This window comes from Sciurus carolinensis, chromosome 18 (genome assembly GCF_902686445.1).
Source record: "Sciurus carolinensis chromosome 18, mSciCar1.2, whole genome shotgun sequence".
In the NCBI taxonomy this organism is placed as follows: domain Eukaryota; kingdom Metazoa; phylum Chordata; class Mammalia; order Rodentia; family Sciuridae; genus Sciurus; species Sciurus carolinensis.
The window spans coordinates 37,695,374-37,714,822 of record NC_062230.1 but is presented as its reverse complement, the minus strand read 5'-3'; the positions used below and the strand labels follow the sequence as shown (position 1 = coordinate 37,714,822).

At 60.0% G+C, this 19,449-nt stretch overlaps 1 protein-coding gene across 2 annotated transcripts in view; it reads right to left on the bottom strand.

The window, feature by feature from the left end:
- The window catches only part of Ppl (periplakin), a 39,873-nt gene extending 23,317 nt beyond the window's left edge, over positions 1 to 16,556 (bottom strand). The window contains exon 1 of one of the 2 annotated variants that reach the window (XM_047533617.1): positions 16,204 to 16,556. In XM_047533617.1, coding sequence (XP_047389573.1) covers positions 16,204 to 16,265 — 62 coding nt within the window. In that variant the 5' untranslated portion in view covers positions 16,266 to 16,556. The remainder of the gene's footprint in view (positions 1 to 16,203) is intronic. The other variant, XM_047533616.1, reaches the window with a different exon arrangement.
- Between the last annotated feature and the right edge of the window lie 2,893 nt (positions 16,557 to 19,449).

Here is a 19,449-nt window from a genome sequence, read left to right as displayed (position 1 = left end):
ATAATTCACATCCCATAAAATCTGCCCATATACTTGGTGCCGTTAGGATATTTGGTCTTGCCACTGTCTAACTGTGGAACGTTGCCGTCGCCCCAAGCCTCCTACCTCGTAGCAGCAGCCTCTGGCAACTGCTAGTCTACTTCCTGTCGCTGTGGATTTGCTTGTTCTGGACATTTTATGCCAATGTGGTCCTTTGTGTCTGGAACGTCTGCCTTAGCTAAGGTCTGCGAGGTCACTCGCGCTGTGTATCTGCGGGGACTTCCTTTCATGGCGGGGTAACTTTCTATCATACAGGTGGGTTCTGAAGGATGCGGGAGTGTGGGGGCCATGAGATAGGCAGTCCCTGGATGTGTCCAGCGGTGTGGGCTGGACCCAACCTTCTGAGTCTGGGTCTCCAGGGCTGGGCAGGAGGCTCTGTGCTGTGGTCACTGACTTTCGGGTTCTCAGGCAGACCCCGATACCCTCTGCGTGCTGTAAAGTGGGCAGGCTGGGGGCACAAATGGCAGCAGCAAACAGGCTGCGAGCACATCTGTCCACGCCCTGAACCTTGCCCAAGGGCTGCCCCAGGCTGGGCCCAGACGCATGGGACTGGGGCTCACAGAGAACGAGACCAGGCTGCACCTTCTCCCAGAGCGCGCCCCAGGGAGCCGGCTCCTGCAGGTCACTCCTGGACAAAGCTCCCCGCCAGCCTCTGGGAAAACCCCCCTGGCAAGTTCACCAGTCAGTAAGGGCTCGAGTGCCCCAGGGGGCAAAGCTGGGAGTGGCCGCAGGGCGCAGAAGGGGACTCTGGATGGAGAAGCGGTCAGGAGGCCCGGGCCACCCCTCTCGGCCCACGAGCCCCAGTCCCCGCTCCTTGGCTGGGCAGACCACATGGGAACGAGTCCTCCTGGGCCCTCAGCCACCAGACTGACCACCAGCCCACCTGCCGCGCCCACAGACGGCGGTCTCAACCTGGACATGTAGCCCAGGACTTTGCCCACCGCGGGGCCGGGGGGGCTTCAGCCCTCTTGGCCCAACACCACTTGGGCGTGGCCCTCCCCACCGGCCCTCCTGTGGGGAGGCGCCCTACACAGGAAGCCACCTGTGGACCCCACGCTGGCAGGGCCCAGTTTCCAGCTGACCCAGCGCTCAGCACGGGCCCCAGAGCAGGGGGCAACCACCAGTCCTGGGGACCTCAGGCTCCTGGGGGGACAGTGCAGGAAGAGAACCCGGCAGACCACAGGCCCCAAGGCCGGCTGGGCTTCGCTGGACGCCAAGCCTTCTCTGTGCGCTGTGCCCAACCTGGGGCACGTTCACAGGCACCAGGTCACTCACCTGAGACCTGGGAGGCTCATGCGTCCTTTGCAGGTGAGGAAATCAAGGCTCAGAGAAGGCAAAGCACCTGCCCAGGTCACGGGGCACGTGAACAAGGGGCCAGGATTCTGCCCCGGGCACCAGCAGCTACTCACGGGAATGCCAGGGAAGATCACGTGCCAGCTGACAGCAGCAGCAACCTCACAACAGCGTGAGCTGCTGCTGACTGCCACTCACTGCTGACTTAGTCTCCATTAGAGCGCTGTGTGAGCCACTGTGAGAACCACATCAGCATTGCTACGCTAGAGCTGTGGACACTGAGGACCAGAGAGGTTAAGTAACTTCCCCAAAGTCACACTGTAACTAGACAGCAAAGCCAGGACCCCAACCCAGGCAGGCCCTGCAGTCCAGGCCCTAACAACTCACGTGGCAGTCATTCAGGGCTCCCAGTACACGGAGTACACTTGCCAGATAGATTTAAAATGCCCGGTGCTCAGAACCACAACAGGACACTTCTCCACCACTACGGTGGTCCTGCAGTGGCCACTGGGCCCCTGTGTATGCTGGTGGGCACGAAACAGCCTGGCAGCTCAGAGTTCAACTTTGAAAAGTTGATCATTGCTGGACACTGTGGCACACGCCTGGGATCCCAGCAACTCGGGAGCCTGAGGCAGGAGAATCACAAGTTCAAGGCTAGCCTGGGCAACTTAGCGAAAACTTGTCTCAAAATAAAAATTAAAAATGGGCTGGGATGTAGCTCAGTGGTCAAGAGCTCCTGGGTTCAATCCCCAGAACTAAAAATAAATACATAAAAGCTGAACTTAGAGGTCTATGACCTGGCAAGGGCTCCAGGGCCCCCCTGAGACGGCCCATCCGTCACGCACTCACACACAAACGTTCACAGCAGCGCTACTCACGGGGCCAGAGAAGGCGAATGTCCACCCCCTGGCCAGTGAGTAAGCCAGGTGTGGTCTGTCCATACTAGTCAGCCAAGACGGGAGTGCAGCTCTGGTCTGGGACCTGGCGGCAGACCGTGCGAACATGGGCCAGGGAAGGCACCAGACGCGGGTACCGCAGTGCCTGCCCCGTTCATGAAACGTCCTGAGCTGCAGGTGAGCGGTCCCTGGGGCGTGAGTAGCACTGAGGGTACGCAGGGTCTTTGGGGGATGAAGATGTGCCGAGATCCACCATGGTGATGCCACACACATCCATAAACACGCGGAAAACCGTGCACACCAGAGGAGCGCGGGGTGCGGCGGGCGCATCATGTCACCCCAGAACAGTGACCAGAAGGTCGGCCCAGGCCATCCACAGTTACCGGGCTCCATCTCTCCTCCCTGCCCTGCCTCTTATCCTGGGCTCCCCGAGGCCAGGTCAGAGGTGGCTCCCAGCCTCCTGAAGATGCCAGGCTGCCTGTCTCCAGCCCAGGGCCAAGTGAGTCACATGGTAGCTCATGAGTAACACCGCCCTCCCCCAGGTAAGCAGTTCCCATGTTGTCCTGCCTTACAGATGGGAATCCGAGGTGCCAATGATCCGACCAGTCACGGTCCCACAGCTGGGAGCAGGCCGGAGCTGGATTTGCGTCTGGAAGTCTGGGCACTTCTGCCCCTTGAGTTGGGTCCTGAAAGGGTCCTGCTCTCTCCCTCCTGCTCAGGAGCCAGCCACCGGTGTCCAGTGAGAGCCGCAGAGACCCATGGGGAGCACAGGAATGTGGGCAGGCAGTGGGTGGGACCCGCCGCGAGGGGTGTGGCTCCCAGGAGTGCTGGGAACTGGCTGGGCTGGTCCCGCTGCACAGGGGCAGCCACACGTGGTGGCCAGGGCATGGGTTCCTCCATGGAGGCTGGGACGCAGCCACAGGGTGAGCCTGAGAAACGGAGCACCCCCACCCACCCACCCACCCACCCAAGAAAAGGGGAAGGCCAAGTGCCACACCAGAGGGACACGCCCGCCACCCTTCCTTGCTTGGAGGTCAGCATGGACACATGGGTTGAGGCCGGCAGCCACTGGCCCTTCAAGGTGCCTGGGAAGCCATCCGGCCTCACCTGCTCATCACTGGAGTCAGCAACCTGGGGCTGCAGAAGTGAGGGCACCTGCCCAGGTCACAGGAGGCTGCCCACGTAGGGGAAAGACTTCAGTATCTGGAGCCGGTCAGGGCTCAAATCCCGAGTGCACCAGCCGGCCGTGTGGCACCGAGAGGCCAGTCAGGTCCTGAGGCTCAGTTTACGTAAAACGGGAGCAAGAAATCCTGCTACCTAGTTAAGGGTCAGGGTCGCTGCTGGAGACAGCGGAATCAAGTTCCAGTGACAGCCTGTGGGGTTCAGAGCAGCGCGAGAACGCAGATCCACTCCTGTGTGCGCCACCGGCGGCCTGGCCAGAGCCTGAAGCTGACTGCACTCGGGAGGCCCCGCAGACGCCTGCCCCCCCGAAGGTACGGAGGGGTCACCAGCGTGGGGCGCAGCGGCCCCCGAAGAGTTTGCAGGCAGGCACTCCAGCAGGGCTGCCACGGGCAGGGGCCCTGAGCCCTTCTGTCCTCCCTGAGGGTTGTACCCATGGGGCCCCTGCTTGCCTGCACACTCAGTCCTAAGAATTGGGCTTCTCCTACAAACCCAGAAACTTCACAGTGGAGAAGAGGACAAAGTTCCCGGGACAGGATCTGGTCCCCGAGGAGAGTGCAGCGTCCCTCCACCTCAACACCAGAGCCCAGCACACAAACCAAACTGGGACCCTGCCACACAGCAGCTGACCAGGCCCCCTTGAAAGTGCCAAGATCATGAAAGACCCAGGAAGGCAGAAGGACTGCACAGACTGGACGTAACCGGGGAGACCCAGGAACACAGAGCCACCAGGGCCACAGAAGGGGACGTGGGGGGAAACTGGAGAGGTTAGAAAAGAGCTTAAGAGGGTGGAGGGGGTTCTTCCTAGACTTCTGGGTCTCCTGCGAACACTGAAGGAGTTGACACCTGTCAGTGACGGGGAGCATTCCGAAGTCCGCCTGTGATAGGGAGGCGGTGGGTGCCGAGCTTCCTGAGATGCCCCTGCCCTGGCCCAGACCCTCCTGATGAACAGGAGCAGGGCCTGGATGGGAACCCAGGCTCAGAGGGCCTCAGAAGCAGCCCCCTGCCCAGGCCAGGCTGTGGTCAGGGACTGCCTGCCGGCTGGGTCCTGCAAGCCCAGGGGAGTCGCCTCCAGCAGACACTGTTTCTCTGGAGAATCAGCCCTTGTTTCCTTCCCCTGGGGCAAGGGAGGGAAATCAGGCAGGGCTGGCTGGGAGGCCCCCTGGTGCCTGCTCAGAGCCGGGGGCTGATTTTGAGGACACCAGAACCAGATAAGTGCTTCCTAAGGCTGAGCCTGCAGACAGAGCCTGGAACAGGTGCCTCTTTGTGTCCCCAGGATGGATCTGGGGCAGAGCAACTGCAGAGAGAGGACCTGGGAGCTGAAAATGGCAGCGAGTCCACTGCTTTGTCCCCGACAGGTAGAGCGTCAATGACCACAGGCTGGCCAACATGGTGGCCACACCTGTCATCCCAGAGACCTGGGAGGCTGAGGCAGGAGGTAAGGCCAGCCTGAGCAATTTAGCGAGACCCTGTCTCAAAATCGAAAATGAAAAGGGCTGGAACGCAGTTCACGTAGAGCACCCCAGGTTCAATCTCCAGAACTGCCCCCCCCTGAAAACAAGAACTTGCTGAGAGCGTGGGGGGCCAGCCACTGCGGCATACTGCTGAGGGTCTCATGAAAGGATCGCCGAGAAGCAACGGGCAGGAGGCGGCTTCTCCCTTTGACCTGGCTTCCCCTCCAGGATCGGGGCTCCTTCTGAGGAGTGCGTAAGTCAGTAGCTGAGGTCTGAAGCTGGAACCCACCGATGTGGCTGATGTCGTGCGTGGCTAAAACAAGACCTCGGGCCACCCACACCGTTCATGCTGGTCTGGTTCTACTTTGTGCACGTCACTTGCCTGGGTGCTGGGAATGTGCAAATGACCTCAACCTTCAGAACTGGTGTGCACGGACCGGACCCTCCAGGACCCACACCCAGCCTGCATCTGCTGCCTGGGCGTCGGTGGGTTAGGGATGTGAAGGGGAAACAGGCGTTCCTGCTGCTCTGTCTGCAGGAGAGAAACCATGGAAGGGAGGGTGGAAAGGCCGTGTCCACTGGGTTGTTCCAGCAGAACCCAGGGATCATCCCAGATCCTGCCTGCACATCCTCCTCCATTTGCCTTATGGCTCCACCTTGGTCAGGGCCACTGCCTCCTATGTGACCTGTGCCACCCCACTCTATTCTGACAGTGTTTGGACACAGGTAAGTTTAGGCTGGACAATGGGGTGACCTGGTTGCCTTGTAGGAAGATCTGGGAGCTGGGGAGACCTGCTGCTAAGCCTCCAGCCCCCGAGGGCAAACCCTGCCCCTGGAGAGACCCCAACCAGCAAGGACACACAGCCAGCATCAACCCAGGAGGGGCTGCAGGGGGGCAGCCTCGAGGCCACGCTTGCTTTCGGTGATCCCATCCAGGTTCTGCCTCTCCTGCTGCCTTCTCCTCTCTACCTGGCCTGTAGGGGAAACTGAGGCAGCTTCACTCAGGGCTGTGGGCTCCGTAGGTCCCTTAGCCCCTCTGAGCCTCGGTTTCCTTGTCTGTGAGATACAATAGGCTACGGTGATTCAAGATGACCCCCGAGGGCACTCTGGACCTGGCCTCTGGTGGTGGCCTCCCTGCTGTCACTGGGTGCAGCAGGCTCTGCCGGGGCAGGGGCTCTGTCCACAGCACCCTGCATGGAGCCCATCCCAGAAACGGTCCAAGCACCTGCCACAGCTGGAGTGACGGCGTTCATGACGTCGCCTGTCACAGCCTTAACCCCCCCGCCCGTCTGCTCATCGTGTCACTAAGGGAAAGCCACACGCAGCAGGTGGGAGGGTCCCAGGGGGAGCTGTGGTGGAATGCCAGCGCCGTCCAACAGAAACAGACATAGGCCACACTGGGTGGAAATTTCCAAGTAGCCACAAACAGTAAAAAGCAACAGGCCAACATCATTTTCATACTTTATTTAACCTGAATACCCCAAACAGGGCCCAGCAGTGAGAGCACCGCGGGGCCCTTTCACGGCTTTTTACACTGCCTTGGAGGCCGGGCACATCTGGAGCTGGCAGCCACCGAGCAGGACGGTGGGCCCCAGCTGACCTGTGCACTCGCGCCTGCTCCTTCTAGGCCTGCTGACCACGTCTGCCTGCCTCACTTGGTGCCTGGTACCTGGCTGCTCTGCCCTGCCTCCTGCCCCTGGCTGCCTGACTCCAAAACAACCCGGGCTCCCGGCTGTGCCCAACAGAACAAGGTGCCCAGAGAGTCGGGGGCGAAGCCACGCACGGCCGCAGCACCTGGGCCCGGGGCAGAGCGGGGGCATCTTCTTCACTGAGAGGCCACTCTGGGTTCACACCCTGCCGACCTTGGAGAGGCCAAGTCCCTTCCACCGCCTCCATCCCAGTTGTCCTGCCTCCCCCGGACGTCTGTCTCCCTGCCGGCTCCTGGCTGTCCTTCCTGTGTAGAGATGGGGCTCTGTGGGCCCGTCCTTGCAGGGCCACCTGGTTCTCCAGGTCTGAGCCCGCCCGCGGTCCACCATCACCGGCGGGCTGTGGCTCCGCCCTCCTGGGGTCAACCCTGTCTCAGTGGGTTGGGGCGCGGGTGCCTCAGCCGTGGAATGTCTGGAATGCACAGGAGGGCACACCCCTTCCCAGGAGTGGCCTCGCCCTCAGTCGAGCTGGGCCTGTCCTCCTGCCAGCCCCGTCATCCTCCCCTGGTACCCCTCCCACCTCCAGGGCCAGCCAGGGCCTCCGTGGCTCCCTGGGGCCCCTGGGGTCTGGTGGAGGCTCACCTCGGGTACTGGGCGGCCCCCGTCCTCACCTTTAAGCACTGCTGCCCAGGTGGGAGGACCCAAGGCTCCTGGAATGTCTGTCCTGCCCCCGACCCAGGCAGCAGGCAGCAGGAAACCAACCCTGAGTGGGAACCACCGAACAGCGAGCGTCCCTACAGGTGCTGCCTGCCCAGCCCTTCTGCTCGTCAGCCACTGAAATCCTGCACCCCAGGAGGAAGGCACGCCCAGGGTTTCCAGGGCCCTTGTCCCAGCCCCACCAATTAGGCTCCAAACTCCTGGACAATATCACACATCTTTTATGGGGGTGGGGGCCTTCCACAGCCCTTAATTCTAGGACTTGCCTAACCCTAGGGCTCAGTAAACAGGTGTTGCACTAAGCAGATGTTCTACAGCACACCGGCAGCTCCTACGTCCTCATTTTCCAGATGAGGATCACTGAGGCTCAGATGGGTGAAGAAACCTGTACAAGGTCACACAGCTAGGAAACAGGGATACCAAGGCCCCAACCCAAGCACCCAGGCGCCAAGGCAACCTCCTTGGTACAAGAGGGATGCTGCTACCCCAGCACAGAGAGCGCGACGGGAGACAGCGGGAGGACTGGGCGACAGGGCGAGGCCTTCGCTGCCCTGGGGAGGCCCGGTGAGTTACATCTTGTTGGCGTCTTCATCAGTTATCCCAGCTGGTGGGTGATCATCCGTGGAGGTGAACTGAGGCTGACTCACTCTCCAGAGGTGGGACAAGGACCTCCCAGCCCTGTCCCTCTCAGCAGACTTTTCAAGCACAAGGAACTGGCCTTGAGCGAACCTGGCCACACCACAGCCCAGTGCCTGACACAACTCCCCTCTGACCCTCTGCGGAGGTAGGTGTCAGTCCCACTGCCGATGAGGACCGCCTGCTAGGGTTAGGACTAGCGAATGGCTGTCCTAACTGCTGCAGCTCCAGCCGGCACGTTCTAGATTCACTAAGTGCTGAACACATTTCCACTCACACCCCAACTCCTGCAGGAGCCCCTGCTTCAGGCCCTAGGGACAGACCTTCTCCAAGCCCCTGGAGACGTGGACTTCTGACATGGTATGGAAAGCATGCTTGAGTAGCGCCTGTTTACTGACTCCCGAGCTTATGCAAGGCCTGGAATTAAGGCCACACAAGGGCCCCCCAAAAGATGAGTAAGTCCTTATTGTCCAAAAGTTCATAGGTTAATGGGCAGGGTTAAGGGAAACACCTCAATGACTATAATTATGAAGATTGCAGAGCACCTAGGTCAGGGCCAGGGTCAGGGGCCACTCTGTCCCCTTCAGGTCTTGTAACCTAACTTTAATTGTGAAAATACAGCTCAATAAAAGGCAAGAAAAGAGCAAAGAAAGAGAAGGGGAAACACCATCAATAGGCCGATCTGGCAGGAGTAGGTCCAAAACATTGGTCATTACAATAAATGTGAATGAGTTAAACTTGCCTATCAAAAGACTCTTGGGTGAGACTATGAAGAACCACCCACCCCAGCTACCCACCAGTTTAAGATGCACCCGAGACTAAATGACACAGGAAGGTAGGGAGAGAAGCAATGGAGCAGGCGAACCAGAAACTGCCACTGGGAAGAGAGCACAATCCATGTACCCCTAGGACAAGACGGACAGAGGCAGTCCACTCCCATGACTCTTGGCTGCCCATCCAGAGACTGTGTGTGGGCCCTGCCTCTGGAGGTTCTGACTTAGTGGTCTGAGGCAGGGATGTAACATGGAGTCAAGCCCTCAGGGGATTCTAACGTGCAGCCAGGGCTGAGAACAAGGAACTGAACCACAGCGAGGATTGAAGGGGAGAGCCTGGGGAGGAATCCTGGGTGTCAACAGGAAGGAAGTCTTTCAAGAAAGCAATCCACAGGTGGTGCCCAATAAATACCAGATTGATTGGTCAATTGACTGATATTCTCCCTACTGGAAACTTCTATGGTAATTAGATAGTCAATTCCCCCACACCCAGTTATTAATCCAGGGGAAGTAAATCCTAAACCAAACCGGCTGTTGGAAGAGTAATTCTGGCTCTGCTTTCAAGGTCTATCTGTTTCCGCCCAGGGAGGACCGCCCCAGCACAGGCCTGAGCCAGGCCCAGGGCTCCGTGTTGGGCGAGTGCTTTCCGGCTCTCCTTACAGACACACAGAAGGCCACGCTGCTCCAGGGAACACCAAGGCAGGTCTCAAAGACGTCTGCAATATTTAAACAGGGCTCAAGCTGACCCTGGTACCCCATGCATGAGGACATTAGAGACCAGTGGGCAAGGAGCACCAGCCTTATCATCTAAGACCTACTAAGTGCTTGATACTTTCCCCATCAACAGAGTCCTCTGCATAATCCCGCACCCTCCAGTGAACAGGGTCCAACAGATCTTCAACCCCTGTTTACTGAACCCCTACTATGTGCCTGACACTGTTTCTGGGTTCAGGACATGAAAGTGGAAAGAAGCCCAGAGAGGGCAGGAGTGGCCCTGTTGCTGAAGGCAGCACAGCTGGGCCTGCAGCTCATCAGCCAGGCTCTTTCTGCTCCACCTACTGGGCCCTGGGCCCTGACCAAGGGCCTCAGCTTCCCCTCTGTAACTTGGGGTCTGCCTTCCTGTTTAAGAGTGGGGAAGAGTCAAGCTTTATATCTGGGGTGCAGGAGAGGTTGGAACGCCCCCTCCCTACTAGTTCTTTGGCTTTCAACTGGAAACAAAAATTCCCCATGGCCAAGAGGGAGAAGTCAAAATCCTAAAAGGTGCAGGCCTGGAATTCAAGCCAGGTAGCCCCACCATCTGCCAGGCGGGCCAGCAGCAGCCAGCTGGGTTACCTGCCAACCTGCCCCAGCTCAGAAGGCTGGGTTAGAACTGCTGAGCACCCTGGGTAAGTTCCTCAGACTCCCTGAGCCTCAGCTGGAAGAGCGATGGGGTGGAGTTTCTCTGAGACCACAGAAGCAGGATCTCAGATTAAGGTTCGGGCAAGGCCCTAGCCTCGGGGCTTCCTGTGTCCACACATTCCCCATTCTGGCCCCCTCCCTCCTACTTCCTCACTGAGACTTTCCACTTGCATCTCTCCATCCAGAACCTTCCAGAACCCTGCTCTCCATTCTTGCTCTGGAGGTCCCCTTCTCCCTCCCCAGACCCTTCTTTTGCTCAGACTAGACTCCCAGACGCAGGACTCTGGGGCTTCCCTCCAGGCTCTGCCCTGGCGGCTGTCCTTCTCCATTCCGCCCCTCGTGAAAACAGCTTTGAAAACTCAGGACACAGTCCAGCATGCGGAACAGTACCACAAAGAAACCGCCACCCCACTGCAGGACCTAGGCTGCCACGTTCCCCTCAGATTTTCTTTAAAAAGAAACACGAGGTTATTGTGCGTCACCCTTTCTGCTCGGTCCTTGGAGTACATGGTTTTAGACTTGTTGGTTTCTGCCCAAGCTGGTTTATACTTTTTTTTTTTTTTTTGGTACCAGGGATTGAACCCAAGGTGCTTGACCACTGAGCCACATCCCCAGCCCTTTTCATCTTATATTTTATTTATATACAGGGTCTCACTAAGTTGCTTAGGTCCTCGCTAAGTTGCTGAGGCTGGCTTTGAACTGGAGATCCTCCTGCCTCAGCCTCAGTCTCCCAAGCCGCTGGGATCACAGGCATGGCCCACCACACATGGCTGGTTTATACCTTTTCTTTAGTTGTAGATGGACACAATACCTTTATTTTATTTATGTATTTACTTTTACATGATGCTGAAGATGGAATCCAGGGCTAGGCAAGTGCTCTGCCGCTGAGTGACAGCCCCTGCCCTGGTTTATACTTTCAGAACATACGCACACCTGCACCCAGGAAGGGTCGGACGTGCCCTGGACGCAGGCTTCCCGGCCTTTGCCAGCCTGCTTTGTTTGCTCAGGGTTTCTCGGGCTGTGCGCACGGCACGTGTGTGGCCTGCGCCTCCCCTTTGATGTGCTCTTTATCTGCTCAGCTTCTGGCGGTCCTCGGCTCTGCTCAGAAGTCCCAGTGCTCTTTCCTCCCTCTATCTCGGGACTTATCACTGGGCACTGCTGCCGGGCGTTTACCCAGTCCACTCCCTGACCACCATGCTGCAGACGGGGGCGGGAGGCCGCTCAGGCCTGGCTCTCCTGTCTTCTGCACAGAATCCACCCGCCCCTCGCTCTTGGCTCCTCTGGGCCCTGGGGTGTATGCACATGCAGGGGGTGCCGAAGGGGGAAGAGAATCTTGCCAGTCCTCCAAGGCTCACCCAGCCACCCACCCAGGCAGCACCCGCATGGCCCTAGCCGGCTCCGCACCAGCCCTCCCCCAGACAGATAGACATCAGCCCTCTGACCACCACAGAGTCAAATGGCCACTGAGACAAGAGTGATAAAGGAAAAGCACAGCAACAGAGGTGACCAAGGAGGAGGAGGAAGGCATTCTAGGAGGGAGGCACAGCCTGGGAAAAGGCCGGGTGCAGACTGGTAAGGGCAGGTGTCCACACTGTGCAGGGCAGCAGCTCCCAGGGCCAGGAGCAACAGGGGCTGTGAGGACAGAGTTAGCCAGGGACATGGTCACTGCATGCAGCCATGGCTGACATGGGAGAAGGGACTGGAGTGTGGGGGCAGAAGTGGGGACAGTGGTGAGACGGATGTGAGCGCCCAGGCAGGAGGGGCTGCCTTGCTGTGAGCTCTCGGGGAGCAGGGAGCTGACCCGAAGCCAGACGGGGCGTCGGCAGCCCCCCCAGCTGAGGAGGCTGCAACGGTGAGGACCCAGGCAGAAGCAGAGAAAACAAAGACCACAGATTTTCTGCTCTGGGACAGGCCGGGACAGGCAGGCTGGAGGGCAGAGAGTGCCAGTGAGGCCCTGCATGGCCCTGCCCCAAGTGGAGCAGAGAGAGGCACACTCTGGGAACCCGGGTCCCCAAAGGCAGCTTCTCCCCAGCCCCAGATCCCTCTCCCCACCCGCAGGTGTTGTCTAAGAGTGGGAACTGAGCTCTGCCTTCCCCAAACTCCCTCTCTCCACACAAGGGCCCCTCCAGTTCCTGAAACGCCCCCTGGCAGCCTCTATTCCAGGTTGAGCCCAGCTCTGTCCCGAGTCTACACTGTCTGGTCTCATGCCTTCTGCTGAGAGGCCTGGGCGGGCAGAGGGAGCAGAGGCTCACAAGGCTGTTGGAGGTGGAGCCGGGATCAGGAAAGTCAGTGCCTCCCAGGGACCCAGGGTTGTCCAGGTGTGGAGGCCTGGGCCACTCCCGGGGGCTCCCAAACCCCTAGCACGGGCCATTTGTGGGCCCAAGGTGGATGCCCTGATGCTCAGCCTTATAACTGCTCTCTGGGGAATGGACCCCCACCCTGCGGGCTGGGGAAATGGCTGGGTTGCTCAGTGGCTAAGTCACCAGGGTGTTGGGAGGCAGTGGGCTTTCCTGACAGGCCCCCCCAAAACATTCCACTTCCTAGCGGTCACTGATCATGGTTGCCTGGCTGGACCCAGCCCCAGGCTCAGCGGGTGTCATTCTTAACAGCAGCATGGGACTGAGAGTGTCCACCTGGAGCAGGGTCCAGGCTGGGGTCCAGGCTGGGGCCCCCTGCATGCATCATCTTGCTTGATTCCCTTCACCAGCTGGGGGTTGTTATCACCACCCTCATTTCACAGATGATGAAACTGAGGCTCAGAGACACTAAGTGACCTGCCCAAGGTCACACAGCTGGGGCCATGTTCCTAACCAGCAGCACCCAGGCAGCTTCCAGTAGGACAAAAGTCCCTCCCACAAGGCCTTGGACCCTGCCACTCACACGGGATCCCCCCATTCGGGCTGGGCCATCTTGCAAGACCCTGTTTGGGTGGAGTTGAGAAGTGTGGTCAGGCTGCTGGGTTTACTGGGATGGAGGTCTGGTGGAGGGGTGAAATCAGTTCCATCTTGCAGGAGGGGCCCAGTGAGGCCAGGTGTCTGTCCCAAATCAGGGACAGAGTTCAGTCTGACTCCAGAGTTGGATCTAAATCACCCTTGGCACTCAGACACTCTGAGAAGTCCTCCCTGACCTCTGCTCTGACCCCACAGCTTCACCTCGCACAGTCCCACAGCAGCTGGACTGGAGACCCGGTCTGACAGCAATGCGTTCCACCGCCCAGCCCACTCCTGCCGTTGTCCTGAGTGTTGTAACCGCATGCGCTCAGGCTTAACCCCATCTTATCTCTCTGACGTGAGGGCCAGCAACCCGGGTGCAGGTCATGGACCTCTCCACCTCTGCCCCCACCCTCTGGGAATGGTGTCCTCAGGCAGCACACAGACTGTCCATCATGGCATCCAGCTCACCCCTGGGCACACAGTAGGTACCTTATCTGCATGTGTCAATAATTCTCATCATCACAGCGACCTTGGAGAAAACTACTGTTCTTTCCTCTGTGCTGATTCAGTCAATCCTCAGCCAACGGGACCAGGCAAGCACTTTAGTTATCCCCATTCTACAGGTGAGAAAACAGGTTCAGAGAGCCCAAGCTGCTTCCCCAAGGTTGCACAGTGAGGAAGCGGGGAGCCTCTCTGTTGGGCTGGACGCTACCCTCCACGACCTGCACCATCAGGTCTGACCCTGTCATTAACTCAGGTGTGAACACCAGCTCCCACACCTGTCATTAGGAACCAGGGTGACGGGAGCAGCGGGGCTCACACCCTGTGCAGGCCCTCCCCAGTTTCAGCGGCTAAAGGGCAGACAGACAGGAAAGGGTGGCTCCCTGGACGTGCTGTTCCCCAATTGGGCTTGTCCAGAGCCCCCACCGCTGGGTGTGAAGGTCCACACTCAGGGCTCCTGGGTCCCCTGGGCTCAGGATTGAGCTGACACCCCTCGCCTGGGCCCCTCCTGTGTGCCAGTAGCCTCACGTGGAAGATCCTTGTGGCCACCCCCGCTTCACAGACTAGGAAACTGAGGCTCAGAGCCTGTCTGCCAGTACCGCCAAGTCAGGATTAGAGGCGAGGCACCTGCTCCAGGGGGCGTTCCCACCTGCCCTTCCCTCCCCCCCACAGAGAGGGGGCCCTTAGAGAACTCAGGTGAAAGAACAACTTGGGGGGAGCTCCCTGTGGCCAGCGACCTTAGCTTAGAGCCCAGATACCTGCTGTGAGGCCCACTGCAGGGCCATCAGGTAGGGCTCTTGAGAGTCTTGTCGAGAGAACAGGGCACAGGGTTGCCCCACCCCTCAATGGAAAAACCGTCAACCAGATCCCACCAGGGGAAGGGCAGAGGGCCTGCCGGGCTGGGGGGCCACGCAGGAAGCATGGACCCCGACTCAGGGCTCTGACTCTACTCTTCTTCGTGAAGGTCCCTCACCCCATCCTGGAGGATGAATCAGGAACATGTGCTGGAGCAAGAGACCTCTAAGCTGAGATCGCTGGCCAAAGGCTGTCAGCCAAGGACGGGTGGCTGCCTCAGCTGGGCGGCAGGCAGTGCCCGCCATCCTCGCCCCCAGGCCCTCGAAGTCCCTCTGTCTGCAGGGTGTGCGAGGCCTGCCTTCCTGCCATCCTGGCTTGCCTGGGTTCCCTGAAACCTCTCTAGGTCCAAGCCAGGAGGTGGGGGCAGTGGAAGGACAGGCAGGCCCGGGCCAGCTCTTGGTGTGGGAGTCTGCTTGTGTGCAGCACTGCGGTGGGGTGCCTAGCCGGGAAGGACAAAACAGTCGTGTGGAACTGGCACGGAGCCCCTGATTGTGCAACGCAGAAAAAACAGTGCATGGACTGGACGGGACCCCAGCTGGATCTGACAGCCAGCTGGACCCGCAGCAGAGAACAGGCAGGAACAGCGGCCCTGCCCAGTCTCTGGGGTTGTGAAAGACAGGGGAGGGGAGGGGAGGGACCGGGAACCTCCAGATGGGGGAGAGATGCCTCTGGGTTTAAACAGCCCCAAGTGCGCCAGGAGCACAATGGACCTTCTGAAAGGACAAGTCTCCAGGGACTCCAGGGCCCATGCCCTAGCCTGAGGTGGGCAGGGGCCAGAGGCAAGGTGAGGGTGGAAGCCAGGCTCACAGTCCTCCCTGTCTCCAGCTGGGGTCTGGGAAGGAGTGAGGAGATCCTCAAGGGTGCATGGGGTCTCCCACCCAGGGAGCTTGGGTGGAACCCCCCAGCCAGGTGAGCTGTGCCACTTGCTTATCTCATCAGTTCCTTGTTGGAAGCCCCCACCCCACTGTCTCTAGTGGGGGACAAGGCAGGGGCCAAAGTCCACCCCCTTCCTCAATCTCAGCATCTCCAGGAGGCTCCCCCAAACCGGTTATTAAGTGAATACATTAGGCTTATCAAAACGGACGTGGGTTGCCTCTCAACGCAAACACATCAAGACATGTCATTCCCTTCCCAGGCGGTCCTGGGAACCTGCGGCTCAGAGACGACGCCAGTTTCGGGCTGGGGGTGGGGTGGAGGAAGCCACACCCCTGAGAAATCGTGGGGCCAGAGGACTGACGCCGCCCAGTCGCGGCGCAGAAACCCGCGTCTGGGAGGCAGGGGGCGCCTCGGCCGGTGCCTCCCCTGACTCCGCACCGACCACTGCCCCTGGGCGCCGCTCCAGAGCCGGCAGGCAGCTGCGGGAAGCTCTGCGGCAGGTGACCCGCTCCCCAGACTCTCGCCTCCCGGACACCAGAAGCACCTGCGCGCTCTCCACGGCTCTTTGGGGAGCTCCCCCGGCCCGCTCAGTGCGCGGCCCCAGAGTGACCCCTAGGCGGGACTCCCTGGGCTCCCCGCGGCGACACAATCCTTTTCCGGACATACCACTCCTGCATCCCTGTGATGATTCCCGGCCCGTGGGCGACCCTGGAACACGGAAGTGCCTTGAACCCCCAATTCAGTTCCCCGACATCTAGTTCCCCAAAGTAACGCTCCTGGGTTTCTAGGGCCCCCAGTGTCACACATGGTGGCCCCTTAAGTTCCCCCTGCCCATCGCATTCCCACCTCGGCAGTGCTTCCCAGATCCAGGGGTCCTGGGCCCGGCGTCCCCCACCCCGCCTGGGTTCCCGGCCCTCTGCGTGCCGTGAAGCCGCAGGTCGGGCGCGGGTCCCGGGCGGTCCTCCGGGCGCAGGGCGCCCCCCGCGCAGCTGGGCGCGCCTCCTCACCTGCGGGTCTGCACCTTGGGGCTGTATTTGCCTTTGTTTCTCTTCCTGAAGAGCGAGTTCATGGTGGCGCTCGGGGGCGCGGCGGGCCGGGCGCGCACCGAGACGGGCGGCGGGCGCAGGTGAGCGAGCGGCGGTGCGGGGAGCCCCAAGTGCGGGCGCCGGCGCCTGGTCACTACTCGCGGGAGGCGGGGCGCCCGCCGGCCACTCGCTCCACGGCCGCTCCCCGAGAAGGTGGCGCTTACCTTCCGAGGAGGGGCCACCGCGGGCGGGGCTTCGGGCTCGTGGGGCACCCGCCCCGGGCCAGCCGAGGGAGCTCAGGGACGCCCAGCCGGGCCAGACGCCTCCCCCGCGACCCGGGGCTCAGGGAGGACGGGCCGGCGCGGGGGCGCAAAGGCCACCTTCGCCAGCACCCTGGGTCCCGCCCTCCACGCACCTCGGGCCTGCCGCGCCCCCTGGCTGGAGGCCCGCACCTGGTGCTGCGCAGCCCCGGGCACTCCGCGCTCCTCCTTCTTTGGCGGACACCCAGCTGGGCCCCAGGACAGGTGTGGCCGGGACCCAACGGGTCTCAGTGCCCTGGATAGCTAGTGAGCTGCAGCGGCGGTTTCAGCGTGGATGGTGACTCCGAGATCAGGGCTCAGGATCGCGCCCGCTGCAGTTGAAATCCTTGGTCAACGGAGACTTCTCCGCCCCCAGCCTCAGTTTCCCTCTTTGTCAAAGGGTGATAATAACTACCCACATCCCAAAGGGTGAGGAGATTCCTACAGATAATCCACACAGCGCTTGGCACGGCGTCCTGCCTCCAACGTTCAGGAAGCCTTGCCCCTATCAGGCCATCGAGAGACGACAAAAAATCTTTTGAAACTTTCATAACCCCAGGTCCTGGCATGAGAGAAATGCTTTACAAAAGCCGTTCGATTTTGGTTCAGAAGGCACATTTCTGCCAGCACGTCCTGGATTGGAAGGCTGCAGTTGGATACACAAAACCCGAGTCTGGATGGGAGTGAGGCCCACAGCACGGAAGGCTCAGAGCCACTCAGGAGGGCCCTGGGCTCGGATTCCAGCTTGGAAGGAAGTGCCCACAGTCCCCAGGGAGACCCCCGGGGCAGGGAGGGGAGTCATGGCCACAGGCCTCTTAGAGCTCAGCTAGCAGTGATGATGGGGGCGGGGGCGGGCCTCCAGAGTCCTGGATTCAAGTTCAGCTGTCGGAATCTTCAGGCCAGTCCCTTCCCACCCGTTTTTTATTTATAACATGAGGTTGGTGCAGAATTGGTTCCGGAGGAGTTTTCCTGCCCCAGACCCCAGCACATCTGATGTCACCCAATGTCCTTCATGCCGTCTCTTGTCCCTGACACTGAAGGGCTTCGTTTTCCAAGTCTTATAAAGGACTCTAGGAAGACCCGGTGGGTGGACCTAAGAGGGTGCAATTCCCCCTAAAGTGACTTTTAAAACATGCACATTTGCTTTTCACTTGCCACAGGGTGGGGACGCTGGGCCTAGGACCCCTGGATCTGGGAAGCACCACCGAGGTGGGAATGCGACGGGCAGGGGGAACTTAAGGGACCACCATGTGTGACACTGGGGGCCCTATAAACCCAGGAGCGTTACTTTGGGGAACTGAATTGGGGGTACAAGTCACTTCCGTGTTCCAGGGTCACCCATGGGCCGGGAATCATTGCAGGGATGCAGGAGTGGTATGTCCGGAAAAGGAATGTGTCGCCGCGGGGAGCCCAAGGAGTCCCACCTAGGGGTCACTCTGGGGCCGCGCACTGAGCGGACTGGGGATGCTCCCCAAAGAGCCGTGGAGAGCGCGCAGGTGCTTCTGGTATTAATAAAAAGCCAAACCCTTGCCAGGTGGCACACACTTGTAATCCCAGTGACTCCGGAGGCTGAGGCAGGATGATCTGGAGTTCAAGACCAGCCTGGGCAACTTAGTGAGAACTTTTCTTAAAATGAAAATTAAAAAGGGCTGTGGATGTCGCTCCATGGTAGATCCCTTGCCTGGCATACTTGAGGCCCTGGGTTCAGTCCCCAGTACTTCAAAAACAAAAACAAACAACACTCAAATTGTTGGCTTCTTAAAGGAGCCAGGAGCCAGTGAAGAACGGCATGGAGGCAGCATTTCTGAGGTTGTTGGGCTTTGGAATCTCGGGGGAGTTTGTAAAATGCAGATTCTGGTGTCCTGGTATGCCTGAGGTCCTGACTGGGGAGTCTGGGGAGGGCCCAGGAATCCAATATATTGACAAGTTCTCCTGCCACCTCAGAGAAGCCAGGAGGGAGGGCGAGGTCCTGCCTGCGGCCCTCCAGCTGCTCAGGCAGAAAGCTCTCGCAGAACTTCCCCCAAACCTAAGCCCCACTCCCATCTGGGCTCTGCCGGGCTCCCTCTCCAGGGCTGCCCTCAGTGCCCGCTCATCAGCAAGGCTGGAACGGTTCCCTCCATCCTGAAGCGACTTCCCTCCCTGCGTCTGAGGGCACCGAGGGGACACACCCTCCAAGCAGCTGATACCAGGAGCAGGTGACAGAAGAGCCAGGGTTTGGGAACACAGGTGTTGGGAGGGGCACCTGAGGTCTGCAGAAGCCTGAACTCCACTCCCACACCGAGCTTGCTCACCCGCGAAGACCAGTGGCCACGGGAAGGGGCTCGTCAGGGGCTTGGTCCCCGGCTCTGCCCCTGCCCTGCCTCCCTGGATGCCCTCCCTTATTTCTCCTCTACCTCCCCACAGGTGGCTCCCACGCCTGCGTCCCATAGGGGATGCTCACTGCAACATTGTGAGCACAGTGAGGAAACTAGAAGCTTTCGGCTCCTGGTTAAGTAACCCAGGGCGGGTCCACGCTGGGGGAGACCTGCAGCCGGAGAAGAGGCTGATGTGGAAGAGAACAGACTTCTCCCAACTTCTGAATCCCACAACTCTTAGGAAGGTGGAGGTTGGTTTGGGGCAGGAACTGGACTGGGGATCCCAGGTCCGCAGGCTGGCAGCTCAGCTGTTGAACATCATGGCTCTTGATGGTAGCGATGCCAGGTTTTGTTTATCAAGGGCTGACTCTGTGCCAGGCGACACGGCACGTGGCCAACAGATCTCTGCTGCTCCGTTCTCCCCAGCCATCCCGGCAGGGTGAGGCAGGCCAGGGCTCCCTGCCTGGGAGGCGGGCAGTTCTTGGCTTCCTCTCCAGGGAAGGGAGCAGGCCCTGAGAGCACAGAGCTCAGCTGGGCTGGTACTGGCCCCTGCCCGTGCCTGCGCTCTGGGACCC